This window comes from Chinchilla lanigera, unplaced genomic scaffold (genome assembly GCF_000276665.1).
Source record: "Chinchilla lanigera isolate Chin_1 unplaced genomic scaffold, ChiLan1.0 scaffold00019, whole genome shotgun sequence".
Classification (NCBI taxonomy): Eukaryota; Metazoa; Chordata; class Mammalia; order Rodentia; family Chinchillidae; genus Chinchilla; species Chinchilla lanigera.
Genome location: NW_004955420.1, coordinates 15283747 through 15305520, shown reverse-complemented (window position 1 = coordinate 15305520; position 21774 = coordinate 15283747). Strand labels below are relative to the sequence as shown.

At 39.9% G+C, this 21774-nt stretch overlaps 1 protein-coding gene across 1 annotated transcript in view; it reads right to left on the bottom strand.

Annotated features, from left to right (window-relative positions):
* Positions 1–1614: 1614 nt before the first annotated feature.
* Positions 1615–21774, bottom strand: part of Atp13a5 (ATPase type 13A5) — a 103743-nt gene continuing 83583 nt past the window's right edge. Inside the window, exons 26-30 of the mRNA XM_005383208.2 lie at positions 14951–15125; positions 12308–12510; positions 6867–6955; positions 4061–4141; positions 1615–2545 (exon numbers count right to left, since the gene is read on the bottom strand). Coding sequence (XP_005383265.1) covers positions 2285–2545; positions 4061–4141; positions 6867–6955; positions 12308–12510; positions 14951–15125 — 809 coding nt within the window. The 3' untranslated portion in view covers positions 1615–2284. The remainder of the gene's footprint in view (positions 2546–4060; positions 4142–6866; positions 6956–12307; positions 12511–14950; positions 15126–21774) is intronic.

The window sequence follows — 21774 nt, the reverse complement described above, 5'->3', positions numbered from 1 at the left end:
GCAGGGGAGGGAAAGAGGGACTTTGTGCTCCAGGGTTGCAGGGTCACTGATTTCCCTGCATCTACTCGCTTGTCAAGAGTAGATAAGAGGCCATGAAGGACATGGGCTGTTATTTCTACAGAGTTCTGTTTTTGCTTTTAGATTTTGAAGTATTTCTGAATGGGACCTTTTAACCTTGGCAAGAGATCATTAAATGTTGGTTGAAAGTGCACATTTAGATAATAATATCCCATCCCACTTTTTAAGCCTTTTTATGCTGTCAGGAAGCATCATAATTTTATACTTGAGTTTTACTGATTATGTGTTAAAATAAATGATTTTTAGTACCATTCCAGCGTAATTCTTGGTGGAAGCTGGTAAAGAAGAGTGCAGCTCAGCTCTTTTTACTCCAAGATCACATGGGACACTGTGACATTACCCTGTGGACCACACTACTGGCCAGTGGCACCCTTCTTGCTCCACTAACAAGCACATGGTGTGAAATAAAAGAAACATCCAGGAAATCTGGGGCAGACTGTGATAAGAGTGAACGAGAGTAATGGTAGACAAAGTAACAGAAGATTCAGTGAAAGTCTTAGACCTATTCAACTGATTTAAATTTTACCCAGGGCCTGGAATATTCTACAAGGTAATTGCAGGGTTAAGCATAATACAACAGCAGGGATTGTGTGCCATAGTCCCAGCTAATAGAGACCCTGTCTCTCTTCCCTCCTTTTTTCTAAATAATCTCCCCCCTTCCTTATGACACCTGGATACTCCCCAAATTCTCTCTGCTTTCACTGGTCTTCTAGGAAGGAGTGAGTGTCTCCTACCATGTACTGAGATTCACAATTCCCCTTTTGTTTTTATTCTAAATTCATACCCTCACTGTCCCTTTTTACCCAGTCCCTAAGTAATAATCACCCCAAAGAGCAGTTTCCTAAAACTGTCAAATTAAGGTAGAACCAACAGGAGCTTAATGTGTTACCTGTCTCCAGGTGCGCTTTTACTAAAACAAGTTTTACTATTAACACATATTAATTGGTGTACTTACTTTTCAATAAAGGATGCCTTAATTCTTAAATATTAATCCTTAAATCTTAATCCCAACCAGGAGAACTGGCTGTGGCCAATGATAGCACTGGCCAGTGGGAGACATAAGTGGAAGTAGGAACAAGAAACCTGAGGGCCCCAACCTTTAAGACAACTCTGGACGCTCCCACTCCAGAAGATAGTCACAGATGTGTGGGATAATGGCGCAAGTGTGCACACTCCATAATCTGCTAAAAATCTGTTAAATTAGCAAAATTAGATGCACTATTCTAAGAAAACCAGTAGGAACAAATTTACTCTAAGTTCACAGTGAGGAAGCAGGTAGATTAAAGGTAACAGGGGATAGGATGTATTTGTAAAGGACGACACTTTCTATGCTCTTAATACATGTCTAAGATGATTTGGATACTTACCTCAAAGTTTTCTAGTAGCCTGGAATTGGCATTGCTGTAGACCCAACCATTATGGATCCCTTCCCTAGCATTTTTTAAAAAAAGATGAACAATATTCAGTTCTGGCCAGTTTTTAGAGTTAGAAGATTTTCATGTGTCAATAATAAAAAGTAAATTTGGAAAGCCATACTTTTGAAAGTAAAAAGCATATTTTAATAGCTTATTTCATTACCTTTGTGAATTACTCTGGATTTTTTACTCACAACGTGCTTTGGGAAATGTCAACCTTTGGTGTAGTCTGCAAGATATTAGCTATGCCCGTGCCAGGATTATTTGCAACTAACACAAACTTCTCTCATTCTCCAGCTCCACAAAACTCTGCCTCACAGTATAGATAAGATTCAATTTCCTGAAGTACATGTTTTCCTTGTTTGTGTCGTAGAACCCTACCACAGCCGGAAATGTTCTTCTCAAGTGTGTGTAAAATTTGAGGAAAGGTGTGGCTTTTGATATACTGGTAAAATTCAAAGGCCAAATGTTTCCTTGATTTTCCTTGTTCCCACTGATGTCCATCCTTCTAATTCCATCACCACGACAGCTATGCATTTTACACAATAAAATATAAAGTTTATTAAAAATGATAGTCCAAGAGATGCACATTTTCTTTCGATAGTAAAAGATAGAATCAAAGTAGATAAATCCAAGGTCCTCTGCTGCAAGCTTCACTACGCTGAGAAGTGTGCTTTTGGATGCTCAGATGGAAAAAGAAGAGGTAAGGGTATGCTAGTCCCTCCTCTCCACAATATTCTAATTTGGAGGCAAGCAGATGCTGCTGCTAACACAGGCAGCAACAGTTCTGATTACAGTCTTGTCCAAAAATGCTGTTCTGTGGCTTGGCCTCCCAGTTGGAGTTTTTCTTTTGGGATCTGTTCAGGGCTTTCATAGCCTCTGTTGATGTAGAAGCCATTGTTGCTTTCACCTGAATACATTGTCCTGTTTGTGGGAGGCCAGGTAGCATCTTCTGCCAGCTTTCTTTGCCATTTCCTGTATGAACTTTTAGAGTACAGTCCAAATTCTTTCTTGATCAAGAGCCAGAGCTCTCGGTTTTGAAGAATGGCATCCTGGAAAATCAGATGGGAAACCATCAAACCCTCCTGTAGGTCCCTCTGCAGCCAGGTGGCTCACAGCAGCCTGTGTCCCCGGGATTCCTCTGAGATATGCTCATTGCTACAGATGCTGCAGCTACCGTACTCCTCCCTGATGTCTCTTAATTCTTCCCTTAAGAAGCCAGAGGCTACGTCTGTTCACAAAATTCTGCCCCAAACTTCCAGCTTTTCATCTCTACAGATTTCCTGGTTAAATCCTGGCTAGTGATTTACTTAGAATGCTTTTCCTGCCAGACTGAAATGATAGCTATAATGTACTCAATGGAAAGAAAAGGAAAAAAAAATACAAATCTGCTACTTGCCACCTGCCATGTACAAGATGTCAAATAAATGTTTCTGGAATGAATGGATGGACTCTAACAAGCAAAGGCTTTGGTTTTCAATGTTGGAGTCTCCTTTTGTCTGTGTTCATGTGCTTATGTAATCCTTACACATTTATAATTATACATCTAATTTTGTGTTTCACTTTTGTGTATATTACACTTTGTGCGACACACAATTTTTATATACCTAGGATACTTTTTAAAGTTTTGTTGTGGTCACAGTTACAGTCTTAGTGATAATCATCTCAAAGACTGAATAGCATTTTTTTTTCTAGTACCAGGAATCGAACTCACGACCTTGCGCTTGCCAGGCAGGTGCTGTGCCACTGAGCTAAATTGAACAGCATTGTTTAGTTGCTATATATTTCAGTACAGTGCTTACATTGAGTATTTTACTTTGCTGCCATTTACAACACCATGATGAATATCTTCCTACTCATAGAGTATTTTTTCCTGTCTCCTTTGGGTTATTTGCTTTAAATACAGTCTCAAAAATGGAATTCGTAAATTAAAGAATATAATACACTGTATGTGTATTGTCTATGAGATATTTTAGATTGATGTGTTAAAGTTAGATTACTGCCTTTTCTTTGTGGACTTATATGTGAGTCTTTGATTCTTTTTTACCTATTCCTTTAAAATGGAGCACCTGAACCACTCACTGAGTGGGTGGAATCTTTCATTGACCCCAAGTAGAATGGGAATGATGCCTTAGCAGACACACGGTAGGAACTGGGGCATGAGCAGAAGTTTCTTCTCTCATAATTGGGGAGGCTCCTGGGGATTGCTTGTCACTCTGAAAGGTCTATTGAATTTCCTAGTTGCAAAGTCACCTGGTCTCACCTCTCTTAGACTAGTGAAAATACTAGAGAAGTACAATACAATGTCTTCATGGAAGCCTAAACTAGAGTGAATCTGATGTTATGCAGAAGATAACAGGAACATTTCAAAGCAGGCCTCAAAAAATTTTTCAATGCATTTCCAGGTAATTTTCCCTGAAGAGAACATGCAGTTTTTAAAAATCTTTCATAAATGACAACTGAGAGGAATCAAAACAGTTGCTCTAAAAAGTGAGCATCTGTGGAGAATGAGAATTTGTATTGTTTTATCTCCCCAGAAAAATAATACCCATACAAAAATCACTTACCTCTACAAAGAAGGCCACACAGAAATGGACAAGGGATATCACCAGAATCAAAGCCCTCCACGATGTAATGGTTGGGATGAACTGTGGAGGGAGAAATGCCACCATTACACTTTGTGTGTCTTCCACTGGCACACATTGATTATCTTATGTAACATATATTAGTACTAACTCCCGGAGTCTGGAGCATGGGCCTTACTTTTTCCACTTTACAGATGAGAAAACTAAAAGTCAGGGCCTTACCCAATTTCTGATCAAAGCCAATAAATAAATGGCAGAGCCAGAACCCTAATAAGAATGGATCCCTGCTGGCCTGTGCTCCCTCCACAACCTGCCAGTGTTTGTAGGGAGTGTGTCCTGGAAGGCACGTGAGACAGAGGACACTTAGGCGCTGTGGTTCACCATTCATTTTATCCTCTAAACATAGGGGAGGCTTAAGATCAAACAGTTCATCACTAATTTTATGGCCTCTACTTCTCCCAAAACAATCAACTTGGAATTCATTTCATTTTTCAGAAAAATTGAGAGCTGGGTAAAATCCAAGAGGTAAAGAAGTACATGTTAATTTTCCCTGACAGTAGGTATATACATTTTGCTCCAGCCTAACTTATCAGCTGTACCCTAATGTGGATTATAACAAGTTAATATTAGACTATTTTCCCCAAGTGGAGAGACCTTTTTTAGATTTGTAAAATACAGCACCCTACATGGAAGGTTATCGGAGAAGGTAGACCAGATCCAAGTAGAGATCATCGTGCTTTAAGATGTCACCGCTGCCACCGCACCAGAGGCAAACTTTGGCCTGAAAGATGCACCACTAGCATCACTTACTTTCACACTGGTCTCCTCCCTTAGCTTCTGAACTACTTGAAAGCAGTGATCACATTGTACTCATCTTTGTAACCCGGGTACCAAGGATGCTGTGGAACTCCATGAGGTTTGGCAAATGAGTGAAGATTTGCGTTTTCATTTCTAAGCTGCTTATGGCTCTGTGGCCCCTCGCTCTCCCACATAGCCTTGCTGTCAGCACCTAATTGATCCATCTTAAATGCCCTTCTGAAAAACTGCAATGATTTCCTGAGGCCCCCAGCACAAAGTCCAGACTTCCGGCTGCCTTGGTCCTTCCGTACCTTCCTTTATTTGTCCTTCCTGGTCCTCATACTCCATAGCCCATTGTCTCAATTTTAGTGAATCTTCTAGCCCCTCTGTGAAGCAGCCTTGCTTTGGATTTTTATTCCTGCCACCTTGTTATAGTTTGTGTCTGTGTGTCCCCCCAAAGCCTCATGCGGTCATGGGGCAGGCTTTTAGAGATTGATTGGTTATGGGTGTGACAGCTACACCTGCCCTGGGGTGGATAGTTTGCATATGTAAGGGAGAGGAAGAGGTTGCTTGCGGCCATTCCTCCCTTTTGGTGCTTGTTGCTTTGGCTGTGTTCTGCCGCCATGAGCTGTAGCCCTCTGCCATGTGCCACTCTGCCTGGTAACCTGCCAAGTATGGACTGAAAACACCACAAACTGTAAGCGAAATAAACCTTTCCTTCCTTAATTTTGGGTGTCAGATATTTTGCCCCAGCAACGAGAGAAAAGTAACCAAGACACACCTATACTTTTTACACTGGGAAGATGGAGACCTTCTCTTTGCCCCTCTCTGCTTGTGCTGAAGTTGTCCTCTTGGTCGGCAGCAGCCCCACCTCCTACCCAGCAAAATCCAACCCATGCTTTTGGACCATGAACAAAGTGCATTCTATCCCTGAAGCCCCATGCAGGCACAGTCCCTAATGACAACTCCTGCCCAAGTTCCTCCTACTTCTAGCTTTACACTGTCTTCAAGAATGGATGACGTCAAGTGGCCAAGGCATGGTTTCACTTCACTACAACTCGTCTTCACAACAGAAGTATAGCTAGAAATTCAGGAGCCAATCCTTCCTTTTATATCTCTCACAATACTGGGTACAAGAATGGGATCAATAACTTCTTTATGAATTTAATTTTAATCCTGTATACCCTGGATCAAATGATGTTCACTGACTTTAAATTCCACATACTCAAAGTCTGGCAAAATATGATTGGTTTATAAGTCTACTTTCTCTTTCCTCCTCAGCTACATTATTACAAGACTTCTACTGTATGCTTTTAAAAGTTAAACTTGATAACTATTGTGTTCATACATTAACTTTATGGTATTAACATAACATGTCAGAATAAGGTATTTAAACACAGTATTTCAGATGTCAACAGGCCAAATGCATCTAAATAATGATAGTAATAATGTGAAGCCATATGTAAGACTCATAAATGTTATTTGCTTTTCTAGTTAATAGAAATCTATTTAGTGGTCAGACATAATGCTAAGTGAAATAAATCAGACACAAGAGGTTAATTACCACATGGTTTCTCTAATGCCAGAGACCCAAAATACAAATAGTTTAAAGACAGTATAAAAGTGAGACGGTAGCAAACAGGAAGGTGGACTGTGGAGGTGGGAAGCCGACCTGGGAAAACTGGGAAAGAGGAAGGGAGGGAACAGAAGGAAAATGATCAAGATGTGACATATACAGTATATGTACCAGCTTTCCAAGGTGAATGTGATTATTACATATCACAAACATATGCTGATAAAAAAATAACAGAGCTAAAAAACAAAATAAAATAAATCTTGAAAAACATTTAGTTGAGAAAGATTTAGTGATAATTCAGCAAAAATATTCAGTGATCAGGGGATTATCATAATAATGGACTTATAAATTATAATAGGAATATGATCCACAGCACATCAAATCACAGCAGAGGTGCAAACAAATAACACTTACCTCCATCCCTTGGTATATATCTTCAAAATCAGAAAACAGAATGAAAATTGTGAGGCCCAAAGCAGATATCAGCAGAAATGAAAATATATCTGAAGAAACATCAAATATTATTTTTAGATGCTAAGAGAATGTTTCATATGATTTGGCTCACATTGCAGAATCAATTATCTTTGTTGGGCAAATATTGGGTATAACTTCAGATGTTTTAATGTATCTTCATATGTTTTAAAATATGTTCTAATGCTTAGAAAATGAAGGTGATGTCTTAAAATCTTTCCACATGAGACTGACTGTAGAAGTCTGTTCAAGAAATGTCTTGTAGTAAGGGAATTACCTCCCTGAGGATTCCAGGGGCTGGGACATCCTGTGGTGACTGCCTGACCAGTCACCAGAAAGATCTCAGTGCATTATCGCCACCTATCTAGCGCTTTGTGCATGGATGGGACAGTCAATCTTCTGCATCTCATTCATTGTTGTAAGGGGAATGAAGTCCAAGAATCCTTCATTGACACTCCAACCCTTCCACAATCTGGTCCTTTCTAAACTCTTCTGTAAATATTCTCCCTCTGTGCATCTGGAAAGTTAAACCACCATACCCATCATTCCCACAGAGACCCAGTTCTCCAGAGTCTGTACCTTTGCTCTCAAAACATTCTGAGTAGACACTGTGTCTCCTGCCCAATTTTGCCCCACTTAATGAACCCAGTCCAAATAATCATTTTGTTTTCAAAGACTCCCTAGTCCATCTTTACAAAGTTTATTTCATATGGTATATATCATATTCACTTTGCGTGATTTTAATTTGTCTACCAACTAGGCTGTGACCACTTGAAAACGGCTTTGTATTTGGGTCTCAGGGACTCTGATTTGAAACAGTAAGTGAGATTCCGTCCTGTCCATTTGCGAAGTTCCTTCTTTCCAAACCGTCCGCAGCACTTTACCGTGGGGAGGTAGACCTCCTAGTGTGCGCTGTGCCACAGATGCTGCTCATCCCCCCAAGTCCTCCCACTTCTCTGTCAGAGCTTGTAGCAGAGCACTTTGTAAATAGTGTACTAGAAATATTTTTGATAAGATTATCACCTTCAGGCCAAAACACTGGAATTTAATCATCGTGACTGTGATGTGGATGATTCCTACGCTCCTCCTAAGTTACAAAGTAAAACAGTCAACCACTAGGTTTTCTCTGCTTTTTTTTCAACCTCTTTTATTCCAGTGTCGGTGATCTACCAGTGTTTTCTCTGCCCCAATTTTACATCGGTACCAACCAGGAATCAAAGGCCTCTGCAGCAGGCTCTAGTTTCTGAAGCCCTGAGAGTTTTGTTTCCACCTTGGGCACCTGGCCCATCCTCAAGGTGCATCCACGCCTCACTCCGTGAACAGAGCTTGGTGCAGCACCCGTCAGAGGAATGAATGGCCAGGCATGCCTGGAACAGATATGAGGCAGAGAGGGAAAAGATGGGAAGTGCAGCTCCTAAAATAAAGCAATCTGACCAGCAGGGCACAAAGAAAGTCCCACCGGATGGCTGTGTGGCTTTTTCACTGACTTCATTGTTTGAGGGTCCCAGGGACCCAGACACTGGGAAGAAGAGGGCTACTCAAAAGTGCATCCACTTAAGCTCTGGCCCTCACCAGCAACTGGCCTGAGTGCTTTGTGTAGCACTCTGTCTGTATTCCGGGGATCTGTGAAGCTGGCTCCGTTCTTTCTATCACTGTTGGTGGAAAATGCGATGGAGAATTGAAGTGGATGTTCCCCCTCCCTGAATAGGTCCTGCCAATAAGGAAACCAGGAAGAGTGGGCTCTCCTCATGCAGTGAACTTGAGAAGACTTGTGAAAACCATTAGGGTCTTTTGTCAAATGAGGAAAGGGCCTGTGATCATTCATACTTGCTTCCGTAGAAAAAAATTAAATCTGTGTCTTTTCTACATCTTGTCAGCATAAGGTTGAGCTTCTGTCAAAGGCTGATAAGAAGGATGAAGATTTTTTTCTGCTATTTCAAAATAAAATGGCTTGTGTACTATATCTTAGAAGTTCTAAAAATTTTTGACTTACGATCCTGAGAATATATGAACTGTTAGGTAACACTTGTTAGAATATTTGCTTGTAAACCTTTTCTCACTTAGGATTCTCAGATATGTTTCGTATAAGGATTCAGTTTCCTTTCAGTCTTGGAGTCCCTAGGATGCAACTACCCTAATTTGCTCAGTGTATGCAAGAGTACTTGCAACTACTATGAAAGTACTGGCTAGTGACATCACACAAAGTACATCTTCAATTTAAAATAGGGGCTAAGACATTAACTCTAAAATATAAGTCAAAATCTTAGTTTGTTTTGACAAGAACCAAGGGTGTTTTCAAACATATCAACATTTAGGAAAATGGTGAGAAATTTGGGATGTTTCTAAGAAAACTAGAAGGAGACTTAACATGCTTTCAAGTCCTTCAACAAAACACCAAAATAATTAAACAAGAACAGAAAAAGTTGAATAATGTAGTTGGTGAAACTGATTTACCAGAAAAAATGTACATTTCTAACTTAAAAATAGAGGCCTACTTTTCTAAGTCTATGACTTCTTTTTTGCTTGTTTGTTTTTGAGATAGTGTCCTGCTGTGTACTTTAGGGTAGCATTAAACTCACTGTGTAGCCCAGGCTGGCCTCAAACTTGTGGTGAGCCTCCTGCGTCAGCCTCCCAAGTCCTGGGATTACAAACGTGCACCACCAGGCCTGACTAGTGTATGACTTCTTTACAAAATTGGGGTTCAAAATTGATGCCATGAGCCTGGCATGATGGCACATGCCTGTAATCCCAACCCTTAGGAGACAGAGGCAGGAGGATCATTGTGAGTTCAAGGCCAGCCTGAGCTACACAGTGAGACCCTATCTCAAGCAAACAAACAAAAAGACAAACAAAAAAAGAAATTGATGCCATAAGTGTAAAAAAATGCAAAGCAGAAATTTCAAAGGCTAGATTGTCTAATCACGACAATAAAAACAGATATCATTGGATAAGTTTAAAAGAAAAATCCCTCCCAATATAGAAGTAAAGAAACTCCTAAAATCTGTTGAGTCAAAAAGAAAATCAAACATGTATATATCGGCTATTAAGAAAAATAGTTCCCCAAAATGCCTTTGTTCTTTCCATGTACCCTTGCTGTGTGACCCATTTCCTTACTAGATCAATATTAGCTGACCATCTATACTTGTAATTTTATTGGTTGATTCTAGTTTGACCTAAGTTGCAGCCACCTCATGATTTTGTACCCACCTCATGAGTTTGCTCTATAAAACATTCTTGGAAAAGTGGTTTCCTTGGCAACCCACTTTCTCGACCCCTCCTGACTCTGAGGAGCTATCTCTCCATGTATCTTTCCTACTGTTAACCTCCATCGTTCCTTGGAATTCATTCTTCAATCTCAGAGGACACGACCTGGGTACATCTGACACCTAGCAGGCTGGGAGTTACATTTCTCCTATGTCAGTATTATGTTCAGTTGGCAATAAATGAATGAAAGGGATGTTAAATACTCAATAGCCAAAACACATCTCAGAAAAACTGGTCGATAAACAAATTTGACCCCTGCCACAAACTACACCATGAACTATTTCTAAAAGCATTAAAATAAAAATTTAAACCTAAATAAGCAGTAATCTATTCTATTTTGTAATTAGGAAAAACTTTCTGTGCATAAGGGCAAAGGAAATAAAACCACAAAAGAATAATAAACAGCTCAAATAAATAAGGCAAACAAGTGAATAAGTAAAAAGTAGATTTAAAATGTACCTGGATAATTCACAAAAGGACAAATAATATAAAAATATGCAGGGGCTGGGGATATAGCTCAGTGGCACAGGGCCTGCCTAGCAAGCGTGAGGTCATGAGTTTGATCCCCAGTACCACAAAAAGAAAGAAAAAAAGGAAAAAAAGGAAAAAAAATATGCTTATCCTCACTGAAGATGAAAATCAAAAAATACAAATAAAAACTGAATGTGATATGATTTTTAAAAAGTCTCATCAGATCAACAAAATTTTTCTTTATTTTATTTTATGACAGTTTGCTTGATTGATTACAGTACTGGGGATCAAAACCAGGTACATTCTGCTACATAGCTACATCCCCAGACCTTGTATTTTTACTTATTTATTTTTTAAACTTTTTATTTATTTACTTATTTTCTTTTTGAGACAGAGTCTTGCTACGCTGCCCATTCTGGGCTTGAATCTGTGATCCTCCTACTTCAGCCTCCCAAGTAGCTGCAAAGAGAGGCATCTGCCACCACCCCTGGCATTAGGATAATTTTTTTTACATCTCATATGTGGTATGTTGTTATGAAGCAAACCTTCTCCAAAACAGCAGATAGGAATGACAGTTGGTATGAAGTTTGGGAGAGAAATTTCAATTGTAAATCAAAAGCTATAACATATTCACATGCTTTCACCCAATGATTGACCTTAGTTACTCTATGGAAATCAAAGATTATGTCACGGTGATTTATGTAGCCAAGTAATTTTTTTTCACAGCATTGTTTATAATCCTCAAGTACTGGAGATGAATGCATGGAGCACAGAGTGACCATGTCCTAGTTTGCCCAACATTCTTTCTTTAATCCTGGCGTAAGCATTAATGGCGTATCGCTCCACTCTCAAATCACCACAGTCTTTGGTAACAGGACACATTCTCTGGCTTTCCTGCCTCTGGTCCTTTCTCCTTATTTGAGCAAATCTTCCTAAACATCCTATAATCCATATAGCGCTAAAAAGTGAAACCCTTACTCATCAGGCTTACCAGAAGAGCATCCATTCCAGTGTGAACTTTCCTTTCTGGTTTTTTCTCACTCCTCCCCTGCTCCTTACACTCCTAACACTGGAGGAGGGGTCGCCGCTTCAAAGAGTTTTTGCTTTGGTTTTGTAGTTTGTTACTGCTTGGTTTTGTTCTTATTTCACCTAAGTGAGTATACTGAGGAGGTAAATAAGAATTCTTGAGCACACATTATAAGTGCAGGCTCCCCTGTATACAGGCCATTTATGTAAAATACCTGCTTCATTTTCCTCATGGGCCTGAAGGTTGTGCTACTCTTCTATTTGAGGAAATAGGGGCTCAGAAGCGTTAAGGTAACTTTCTCAATGTTGTAGAGCTACAAAGAGGTTCATTTGCATTTGGATTGACCAGAAACATTTTACAAAATAGCCTGAACTATATGTCTGTGTTTAGAATGATGTGCTGTCTCAGTAGTGCAGGACTCACTATTGAGGAACACAATGTTGGTGCCTATTAAAAATAAGCAAGTTTCTTTCCCTGGATTCTAACACTGGTGACCAAGTTCAAAAGAATCCTGCTGGAGTAATGCAATTGTTCCTTTCTTCACTGGTGAGTTGCAACTCTGGGGATGGTGGAGGAACAGAAAAATATTTTAAAAAGAAAAAATTAAACTCCATATACTTACAGTTTGTATAGATAGGTTTCCGAAAAGGCTTGCCCTTAGAGAAGATAAGCGCTATCGTGATACAGTTCATGGTGGTGATGGGCCACAGTGTGGTACCCTCGAAACTTAAAACCGAGCCAGGAACCAGGGTTGCATTCCCAGTCCAGTTTCTTCCCAAACTCACACTCGTTGAGAAATTACTTTGGCTGGTCAGAAAGCACTCACTACAAGAGAATTGCCGGCATTTATCAGGTATTTTATTCCATTTCTGTCCATTATAGGCAAAAACAATAAGTTTAATCACTACCATGAGATTTCAGCTTTATACCTGTTCCAGTCGGTAGTGACTAAGATCTACTTTGTTCACTTTTTGGCATGATGACGCCCAAATAAAATTCAGCAGAAGTCAAGTCTTTAGCACTTCATGTAGAGCAAGTAATCTATTGTGAAGGGTCTTGAATGAGAATTTTCTCTAGAATTCCTTTCAATTCAAAGAGTAAAATGTACCATGTGAATTGAATTGTGAAAGGTCTTGGATGAGAATTTTCTCTGGAATTCCTTTCCATTCAAGGAGTAAACATACCATGTGAATTGAACATATGTATATGTGTTTTCACGTGTGTCTTTGTGTGTGTGTGCTTCTTTCATCACTGGGATAAGCCTCCTCACTTGCACGCTGAGTGTGAGTGTCTACACACTAATCCTTTCTCTTTACTTAGACAAATCTTCTTAAACATCCTATAAGCTGTATAATGCTAACAAGTTAAACTTACACCCATCAGGCTGATCTACAAGAGCATTCCTTCCAGCCTTCACCTTCCTTTCTGGTCTTACACTCCTAACATTGGGGATTATTCCGTGTTCCTCAAATACCACAATTTGCAGATTTGTTGTGTTTGGCACATTATTCACATTAATTGAATTAATACTCATCCTTCAAACTGCACTATATTAAAATTTCTTTTCCTGGAAAGAAAATTTCTTTTCCTGGAATCCCCATTCTACCCTCTGTGGCTTATTGTTTTGCAATAATTTTGTTGACTTGTCTTTCACATGTGAGCTATGAGTTGAATATGGAATTTTTCTTTTGATTTTTATTGTTGTTTTTGTTTTACTTAAATATACATGGGACACCTTACACCACAGGATCACGTAACAGTTACACAGAAAAATACTGACTTAAAATCTGCGCTTTCCTAGTCCTCATTACCTATGTGCAATGTTCTTCTTCTTCTTTTTTTTCAGTGATGAAACTTACAATACAAATCTAGCTTGCCTTAGCTTTCTTGCCTGAAACTTTGTAATTACTATTAAAATGCTTTATGGATCAGATTCATTTTCCAACTGGGAATTCAAATGCAAGACTTAATTCTTATTATCCTGGGCTCCCTAGGTGCCAGTTGTGCTTTCCTACTGTACATATTTGATTAATGTTTACTAAGTAAATTAATGAAACTGGCAATCAGTAGTCATATTCTTGCAGAAAGATGGACAGGAACTAGATGCCCTGGGTGATGGAGTTTAGCAACAAAAAGTTCCTACTTCTTTCTACTTGCATTTCTAATAGGTTGAGGGCAAATATTTTGTAGCCACTTAGCGACAGAAGCAGGGTTATTCTGGTTTCCTATCCATCCTCTTTGGGCTACATGACCTTGTCTTCTTTTTTTTTTTCAATCGGAATAGACTTCTTTGAGCACATGCACTACAATATTTGGGGAAATCTGGTTTTGAAACTAAACAGAAGTCCACATTCCAAGTAATATTTGAACTGCTGGATCTAGGATCTAAATGACAATCTTAGACATCCATCTTTTCAGCCTTTGTTTCATTTATTTCTCCCAGTTCTCAGGCTTTCAGGATGACAGTGGGGTGAGGGGGAGTGTGTGCCTTCCCTATTTCAAAGATAAGGGCTCTTTTCTTGACTTTTCTTGTGGAATCACGGAGGCTTCCTCAGAAAAAAAAAAGTTTGAGAGTCTATAACATAGTTTATTACTTCATCTTACCTTTGATTTATCACTGAGGAAACTAAACCCAGGGAGGTAAAAATACATATCCTGAGATTAGTCTTTCAATTAAATCAGAATAGTGATTCCATCCACTAACATTTTAGTCTTAACAATCATTTAAAAAGCTTAAAATGATCTAAGCAGTGACTCTTGTATGTATGTCTCTATTAAAAGCCAGTAAATGGTGAAATCCACAGGTCAAATCCAACTCCCAAGCTTTCGTAAATAAAGTTGTATTAGAACATAAAGATACCTACCTATTTACATATTATTGATGGGTGCTTTTGTGCTACAACAGCAATGTTGATGAATTACATCAGAGACTATGTAACTCAGAAAACTTAAGACATCTACTGTCCTACTCCTTACCAGAACTGATTAACCCATGGTCCATAGAAAATCCAAACTGTCAGGAAATGACAACACTCACGCAGTCACTCAGCTCTTAGATCTACCCAGTGTGACTGATCTCTTCCTACCTACTACACACGGCTCATCCCAGCACTCCACCCAGTGCATTCTGTTTTACCATTAATGTTTCACAGTGTGGAGACACAAATTTTGTTGATAAACATTTTAGGCCATGTTCCAACCAAAGTTAGGCAGTATTGGTGGAGAATTACCATATCAATTTTAAAAACTAAGAAAATGAACTCACTGGTATCGGTAGACCTCGCAATACCAAGGTTGCTGCTTCACATAGAAAAAGGCGCACACCTGCACAATGCAGGTGAAACAGGAATTGAGGAAGACCGAAAGCAGCAAAGGTGGCGAAAGGAGCTGTCCTGCAGGTCGATAGGGAGCCAGCTTTGGATAGGCATCAGTTAAACTCACTGAAAGACAAATGCATTTTGCCCTTTAGCACTCCATCACTGAGAATAAAAGATTGAGATGCATATTCCTGTATTTGAGTCTTGTTTTAGGATTGAGGTTGAGCAAGCGTTGACTGAACACTGACGCATACATAAGCATATTACTTCATTGCGTGTCCGACTCTTAACACCCTCGGCTCTTCCATGCTATAGCTTCTGCTTCAAAAATGAAAAGTAATGGGCTACAAAATCCTGTAACTAATACAGTTACCATATCATTTGGTGCAAATACTTTTTCTCTAACCAAACTAACCAAGAATGGTGTGCCAAAGAGGCAAGTGACCTGTCAAATGGTATAAAAAAAATAACCACATTACCTCACAATATTGATGGGAATGTGGAAAGTTAGGATAAGAATAAACAAGAGTCTAGCTAGACTTGCCTTCATAAGGCTGGGTAATTCATGAAAAGAGTTTGATTGGTCATTCAGCCAACATTTTCTGATCCCTTTAATCTGGCAGAAATTGTGATAGATGCTAGAGGTGTACTTTGTTCCTTCCTGGATATGTATGTAAAGGCAGGGGAGAGGGGACTGCTAGTATGCATTCTGTTGTTAGGGGGGAAAAAAACTAAAAAAATCTTCCTTCTTTATGATGGTGTGTGAAGATATGTTTTTGTTTAAGGATTTACTTTTTTAATTTAAAGGGATTGAAAATGGTCAATTAAAAATCAACTTCACAAAAATGAATAACCCTTTTTGGAAGAGGATGAAGTAAAATGTACTTAACTTCTCAGGACAGAGCAGGAAAGAAGTACAAGCAGGTTAGAATTACAAAATTAGATTTTACATTTAAAAATGGACATCACAGAGTCATATTTCAGTTCTCATGTTCCTCTCTGCTACCACTTCCTTTTCACAGTTTATCTCTTATTTCTCTGACATAAAGAGGAAAATAGAATGTGCATGCATTGGTTTGAGTTCATGCTTGTAAGGTCAAGGTGGTAGGGAGCCAGTATGAAGTTTGGGATAGTAAATCTCTAAAGTAGGTCTTGCTTTTGTTCGATGTGTACTCTGGGGTAATCATGTAAATTCTCTGGTTCTTCATTTTTTATGTACAAAATAAAATTTTTTGGAATGTTTACATGCCATCCAAAAGCTCTTCGAACTCGTTTTTTTCTGAAGCTCAGTGACTATGACTTCACTGTTACCAGTCTAACCAGTGTTTTGCAGTGATTTGCTGGGCTAGAGGATGTGGAATCTCAGAAGTAGAAGGACCATCGCCTCTTCCTTCAAAGAATTGCAAGTCCAGTTGCAGACACATACAGACTGTGTAATAATGAACTTTGTTCCCAGTTACTGTAATGCTTCCTCTAAATCCCTGATATTTCCTCAGTGACCAGAGCATCTTTCTTTTTCATAGTGGGGGGGGGTCCCTGACAGTTTATGCCAAAATAACTGATGGGGGAATCTGATAAGAATTTTTATTAATAATATTACTCAGGAAAGGGGCTGGCCTTACTCCCAAAGACCAATTGTATGATTGGAAGGTTGAGATTTTGAGCCATATCTCAGCCTGACCTCCAAGAGAATTGGAACATGGAGATTAAGTTCAACCTGTAGTCAATAGTTCAATCAGTCATGTTTGCATAATGAAATCTAAGTAAAAGTTTTAGTCTCTGAAGTTCAGTTTCCCTTCCCTGGTTGGCGGAACTCTGCACACTGTCACAGATCTGTGTACCAGGACAGTGAACATCTTGACTCCCCAGGGAAAGGACAGTAGAAGTCACATTGGGACCCCCTCCAGACTTTACTTCAAGCGTCTCTGCTTTTAACTGGTTCTGATTTCTATCCTCTTGGTCTAAATAAAACTGTAATCATAAGTATAGCACTTCTTTGAGTTCTGCAGATTGTAGCAAATTATTGAGCCTGTGGGGGAGTGGAAACCTCTAAATTTGTAGCCAGTTAGTCAGAATTGCAGGCAACAGAGGGACCCCAGAATTTATGGATAATATCTCAAATGAAGGCAGCTTTGTAGAGGCTGTCTCCCTGACTTGTGGTGTTTGGCCTGACTCTTGGTAGATGGCATCAGAAGCCACTGAGCTGTGTTGGATGCCCAAAGAAGAGGGTCCCATTGTGGACTGTGATTAGTGCTGAAGAAAGAGCAGAGAGACCATGCTCCTAGATCACACAACGTGGAAGCCACAGTGCTTGGCATTCGCTCTGCACCCCAGTATCCAAGACCAACACATCTGAGAGCTCAGGAAGGAGCATTGAGTCCAGGAGAGGGGTGTAATCATTTTCCAGCCTCTGCTCCTTTGGTCTTCTCTCTCACACATGCTCTCTTTGTAGTTTATGACCTGTTTTGTTTTTTATACAGGAACTGTGTTGGGTTGAATTATTGGTTTCATTGAGCTGGAGTTATTTGGGCTTCACTATGTGATTCTGGCCAAAGAGATGTTAATATTGGTTTCAGGCATTCCTGCAAAGGTTTTCTTGCTTTCTGTGATTCTCGGTGAGAATTCACCCTCGCTGCCTATTCACCCTGACCCTGGAATGCAAATATAGAATAGACCCAAAACAAACCCCATAGCTTGACCAATATCACATGATTTACATCCCCACACAGAGTGGCTTGGATAACCAACCTAGATCAGCTGAATGGCAGTCAACTTGCAGGCCCATGAGTAGGGAGAAGAACTTGGTGGTACAAGCTGCTGAGTTTAGGGAGTGAATTGTTATGCAACAGTATCGTGGCAGTAGCTAGTTGCTGTCCTTACCCAGAGTACTTTGACTTTTTCCACATTAGAGACTTCTAATAATTCTACCAGGGAATCTGTATTTCAAACCATAAATAAATATAAAAATAATGACTACACCTTAGGATACCTATTAGGTTCCAGACAGCATGCCAAGTTTTCCATGAATATTATCTGTATTTCCTTAAACAACAATGGAAAAGGGGTAAGTTTTACCGAAGGAGAAACTGAGGCTCTGAGAAGCAGAGTCCCTTGCCTAAAGACCTTCAGTAATTGGCAGAATGTTGATGTAAACTCAAGTCTGTCTGCCTGTAAAGCCCCATGCTCTCTACTCTACAGCACTGTGCACTGTCATGGGTTTCCAGCATCAAGAAGAATATAATGAGGAGCCCTGAAATACTGGCGTGGGTAGCACTAATATTTATCAGTAGCCAGAATAACTTCTCTAAATTATACAAATTTCCTTAGGATGACAAGGATATATGTTATCACATTGTGTACAGAGGAAAGCAAACTTGTGAAATACGTTTTATTCAGAATGTATCATTCCTTCCTCAGACTCTCCATAGCACATTCTTCTTATTACAGCTGGAGTGCAGGGTGTCTGGCATTCAGCCTAGTTATTTACATCTGCCCTCCGTAGACTGTGAGCAGCCTGAGGGAAAGAAATCCTGACTCATTCCACTCTCTGGCCTGCACTGAAGCTGGCACAGGGCCTGCTACCTGGGAGGAATTTGCCATTTCAAATTCTTCTCTCAAAGTATAATTTTTAATTGTTCAGCATCATTTGAATGTCTGGTAGTTGATTTACTTTATATTATGCACTTTGCAAATCATGTAAGTCAAACGTCAAGAGGCCCATAAACCCACCAGAACTGAATGTAAAATCCTGAGTGTGCAGCCTGAGATTTCTAATGTAACAAGATCTATATCCCCCATCATATTCTCCAAGGGGCTCTACCCAGAAAAGGTTACAACTCAGTGAAACATTGATGGGACTTGAATAAGAGTTGTATTTATGTAAGGAAGAAATTTCCTCCCACACCTCCTTCTCTAGATACTGTCTTCTCCTGTGTGTAGAAGTATTTGGTCTAAATATTTGGTATGAAGCTGAATTGTACAAAGCCCCCTTCATTCATAAAAATCATGGCCTAGAGGTGGGCATCATACCCAAATTAAGTCAATAATTTTGCTCCCTCCCAAAGAAACATTGGAAAATGGAACAATGAGAGGTTGACTTCACTAACCATGGGAAGACAAGCAGAAAGCTATGGAGACCCATTCAGGTGTCACTTTGTGGGGACATTTGTAAAGCGAAGGAGTAAAGGTCAGATGAAAATGACAAGAATGGGGGAAAAAGAAGAGAGGGTAAAGATGATTATTTGGAAATAAAGAAAATGATCTGGCTTTCGGGGTATTTGTGCCCTACTCTTCCTGAGGCTCAGGTGCTTCAGCCTTTCTATTCTAAGGTTTTCTTTTCTGAGAACTATATTTTTCATTGTTTCCCCCTGTATTTTCTTGATCTAGCTCAAGTGGCTCTTATCAAAGAGGACAGAGATATTAGCACAAATCTTCACGATGGCTGCTACTCAAATGAGGGTTAAACTGGGCTTCAAGCCATGCATTTCCCTAATTAATTGACTTCCCTCCTGACTACATTTTGCTTTTCTTCTTGGTTTTTCTCTTTAAAGCATTATATCTCTTTGGCTGCCTTTGTTGCCTTAAAATCTGTGGGAACAAAGCAGATAAGTAAATTAATTTAGTATGTGATAGTATTGTCTTTTTTAAGTACTAAGACTTTAGCTGAAGACTTGAAATAATAAGGAGCTTGGATGAGAGTCCTTGATAGTAATCACATCTAACTGCCAGTGACTCCCAAGGGCTGCAGATGAATGTGCTCAGATCTCAGCCTGGCAGTCAAGACTCTCTGTGACCCCACCAACCTCACCTTTGCAGATGATGTCCCCTGCTGCTTATTTTCACATATCCTACAGTGTGGTCGAATTGAAAAACTCATACCTCATATTTATCAACGCTATTGTTCATGCTGCTTCCCTCTCCTTGAAATGCCCTTTTAACAAAATGTTGAGATCTATCTATCCATCCTGCCTGAATAAGTGGGAATACTACTCTTCCTGGAAGTTATCCCTATTTCTCTCTCCTTTCTCCATTGTCATCTCCTCCTTATTCAAAAGGCAATCTCTGCTTACTCTGAATTCCCAAGTGTCTGCTATTTTCTGCCATTCAGTAAATTGTGTGTTGTTCACTCATCTATGTAAATCCCTCACTAAACTCCAAACTTGAGCTATCAGCCTTTTCAGACACCAAGCACCTCTGACTAATACAGGGTAAAAGAAGAACATTAGTCTAACAGGGTGTTGAATTATGTTTTTCTTGTTTGTGAAAAGTTTTGCCAAACCTCATATTTGAGGGCAATGAATGGTAAGTGCTTATATACTGTGAAGAGAGATGATCATGATATCTTCACCATAGCTTACAGGAGAAATCCTCATTCGTCCTTCAACTATGTGCACGCCCCCTCCCCTCAATTACCTATGTATTAAGTCTACAAGAGAAAACTGCAGAGATTTTCAAGGGATTCTTTAAAGGGAATTGTTAAGAGTAGTGTAAACTATTACTTCCTTCTCTCGTTGCTATAATCCAATGAGGGGAAGTCATAGGAACCATCATCAGAGAGACTAGAGATGACTTGGGGAGGAGCATTTGGCATTTATCACTCCTTCTGTCCTATAACATGCTGGGGAGAGAAAAGGAATCAGGGAGCAAGAGTAAACTGTACAAGTACAACCTGGTAGGTCAAGTAGAAGCCAAGGAAATTAGCCAGGCTAGAGCTGTCCTGGAAGGAAAGTGCCCAGTGGTGTGACCTGCTGGTCTTTAAGGTATGTTCCATCCAGAGACAGCTGCAGAAAATATTCCTGAGGGGTCAGAAGGAAGAGCAGTACCCATGCCAGGAAGCTGTCATCTAGACCACTCTACAGGGAAGCTCTGAAGGCCTCACCAGTGAGCCTGTGCAGATCACCTGAGTTTGGATCCCTGCCTTCTTAAGGCCTCTGCCATATTAGGGCCTTTCACATATCTTCGTGTAAGTAACAAATATTCCCTTCTTGTTTTTATTCCCTGAAGCAGGGTTAGAGAGTGTATGACACGAGGGAACGCAGAGATGTCATTTCCTTCCTCGCCCATTGCTTCCTGCAAGCCCATAGATCAGCCTTGATCTAAGGGAAGAAAAACTTTGAATTAGATACAAATGTGGAATATTAACTTATGATACCAGGACTTCTCATAACTAAAGATGAGATCATTTTAATCCCTAGAATTGTGCAGAAAACAACCTGTCTTTGGGATGACTGAGTTGGCAAGGCGGGAAAACAGTGTTTGAAGTCAGAAGGCAGTGAACAAACAAAAACACCTGTGTCCTGCTTCTACTCCCCTCTCTACCCATCTCCCCAGAGCTCAGCACACTCACTAAGACAGTTGCATGATTTCTGACTAACTGGAAAAGGTGCTGTCGTTCTGATGGAACATGATGTTTCTGGTCTTTCCCCTCCCGAGGCTTTCTTCTTCTAGAGATGATCACAGACCTGCTCTGGGTTATCCCAGCACTCACTGTGACCACGCTGGATGAGGGACGATTTAAGAGTGGTCAGGTGGCACGAGGGTCAACAGGTTATCGCTGCTGCGTCCATGACCAATACCAAGGAATCAAGTGTGGAAAAGCATAGAACACTTGCTCTAGGTCATAAAACAATTCTAAGGCAAGACTAGAGCTGATACTCATATTTTGGGGCTCCTAGTAACACAGGTCTACCTGACTCTGATATCTTCCAAGTGTTTACAGAGCTAAACAGTCTTCTCAAAAGAAGACAAAGAGGAGAGGTGCAGTGGAAGGTCA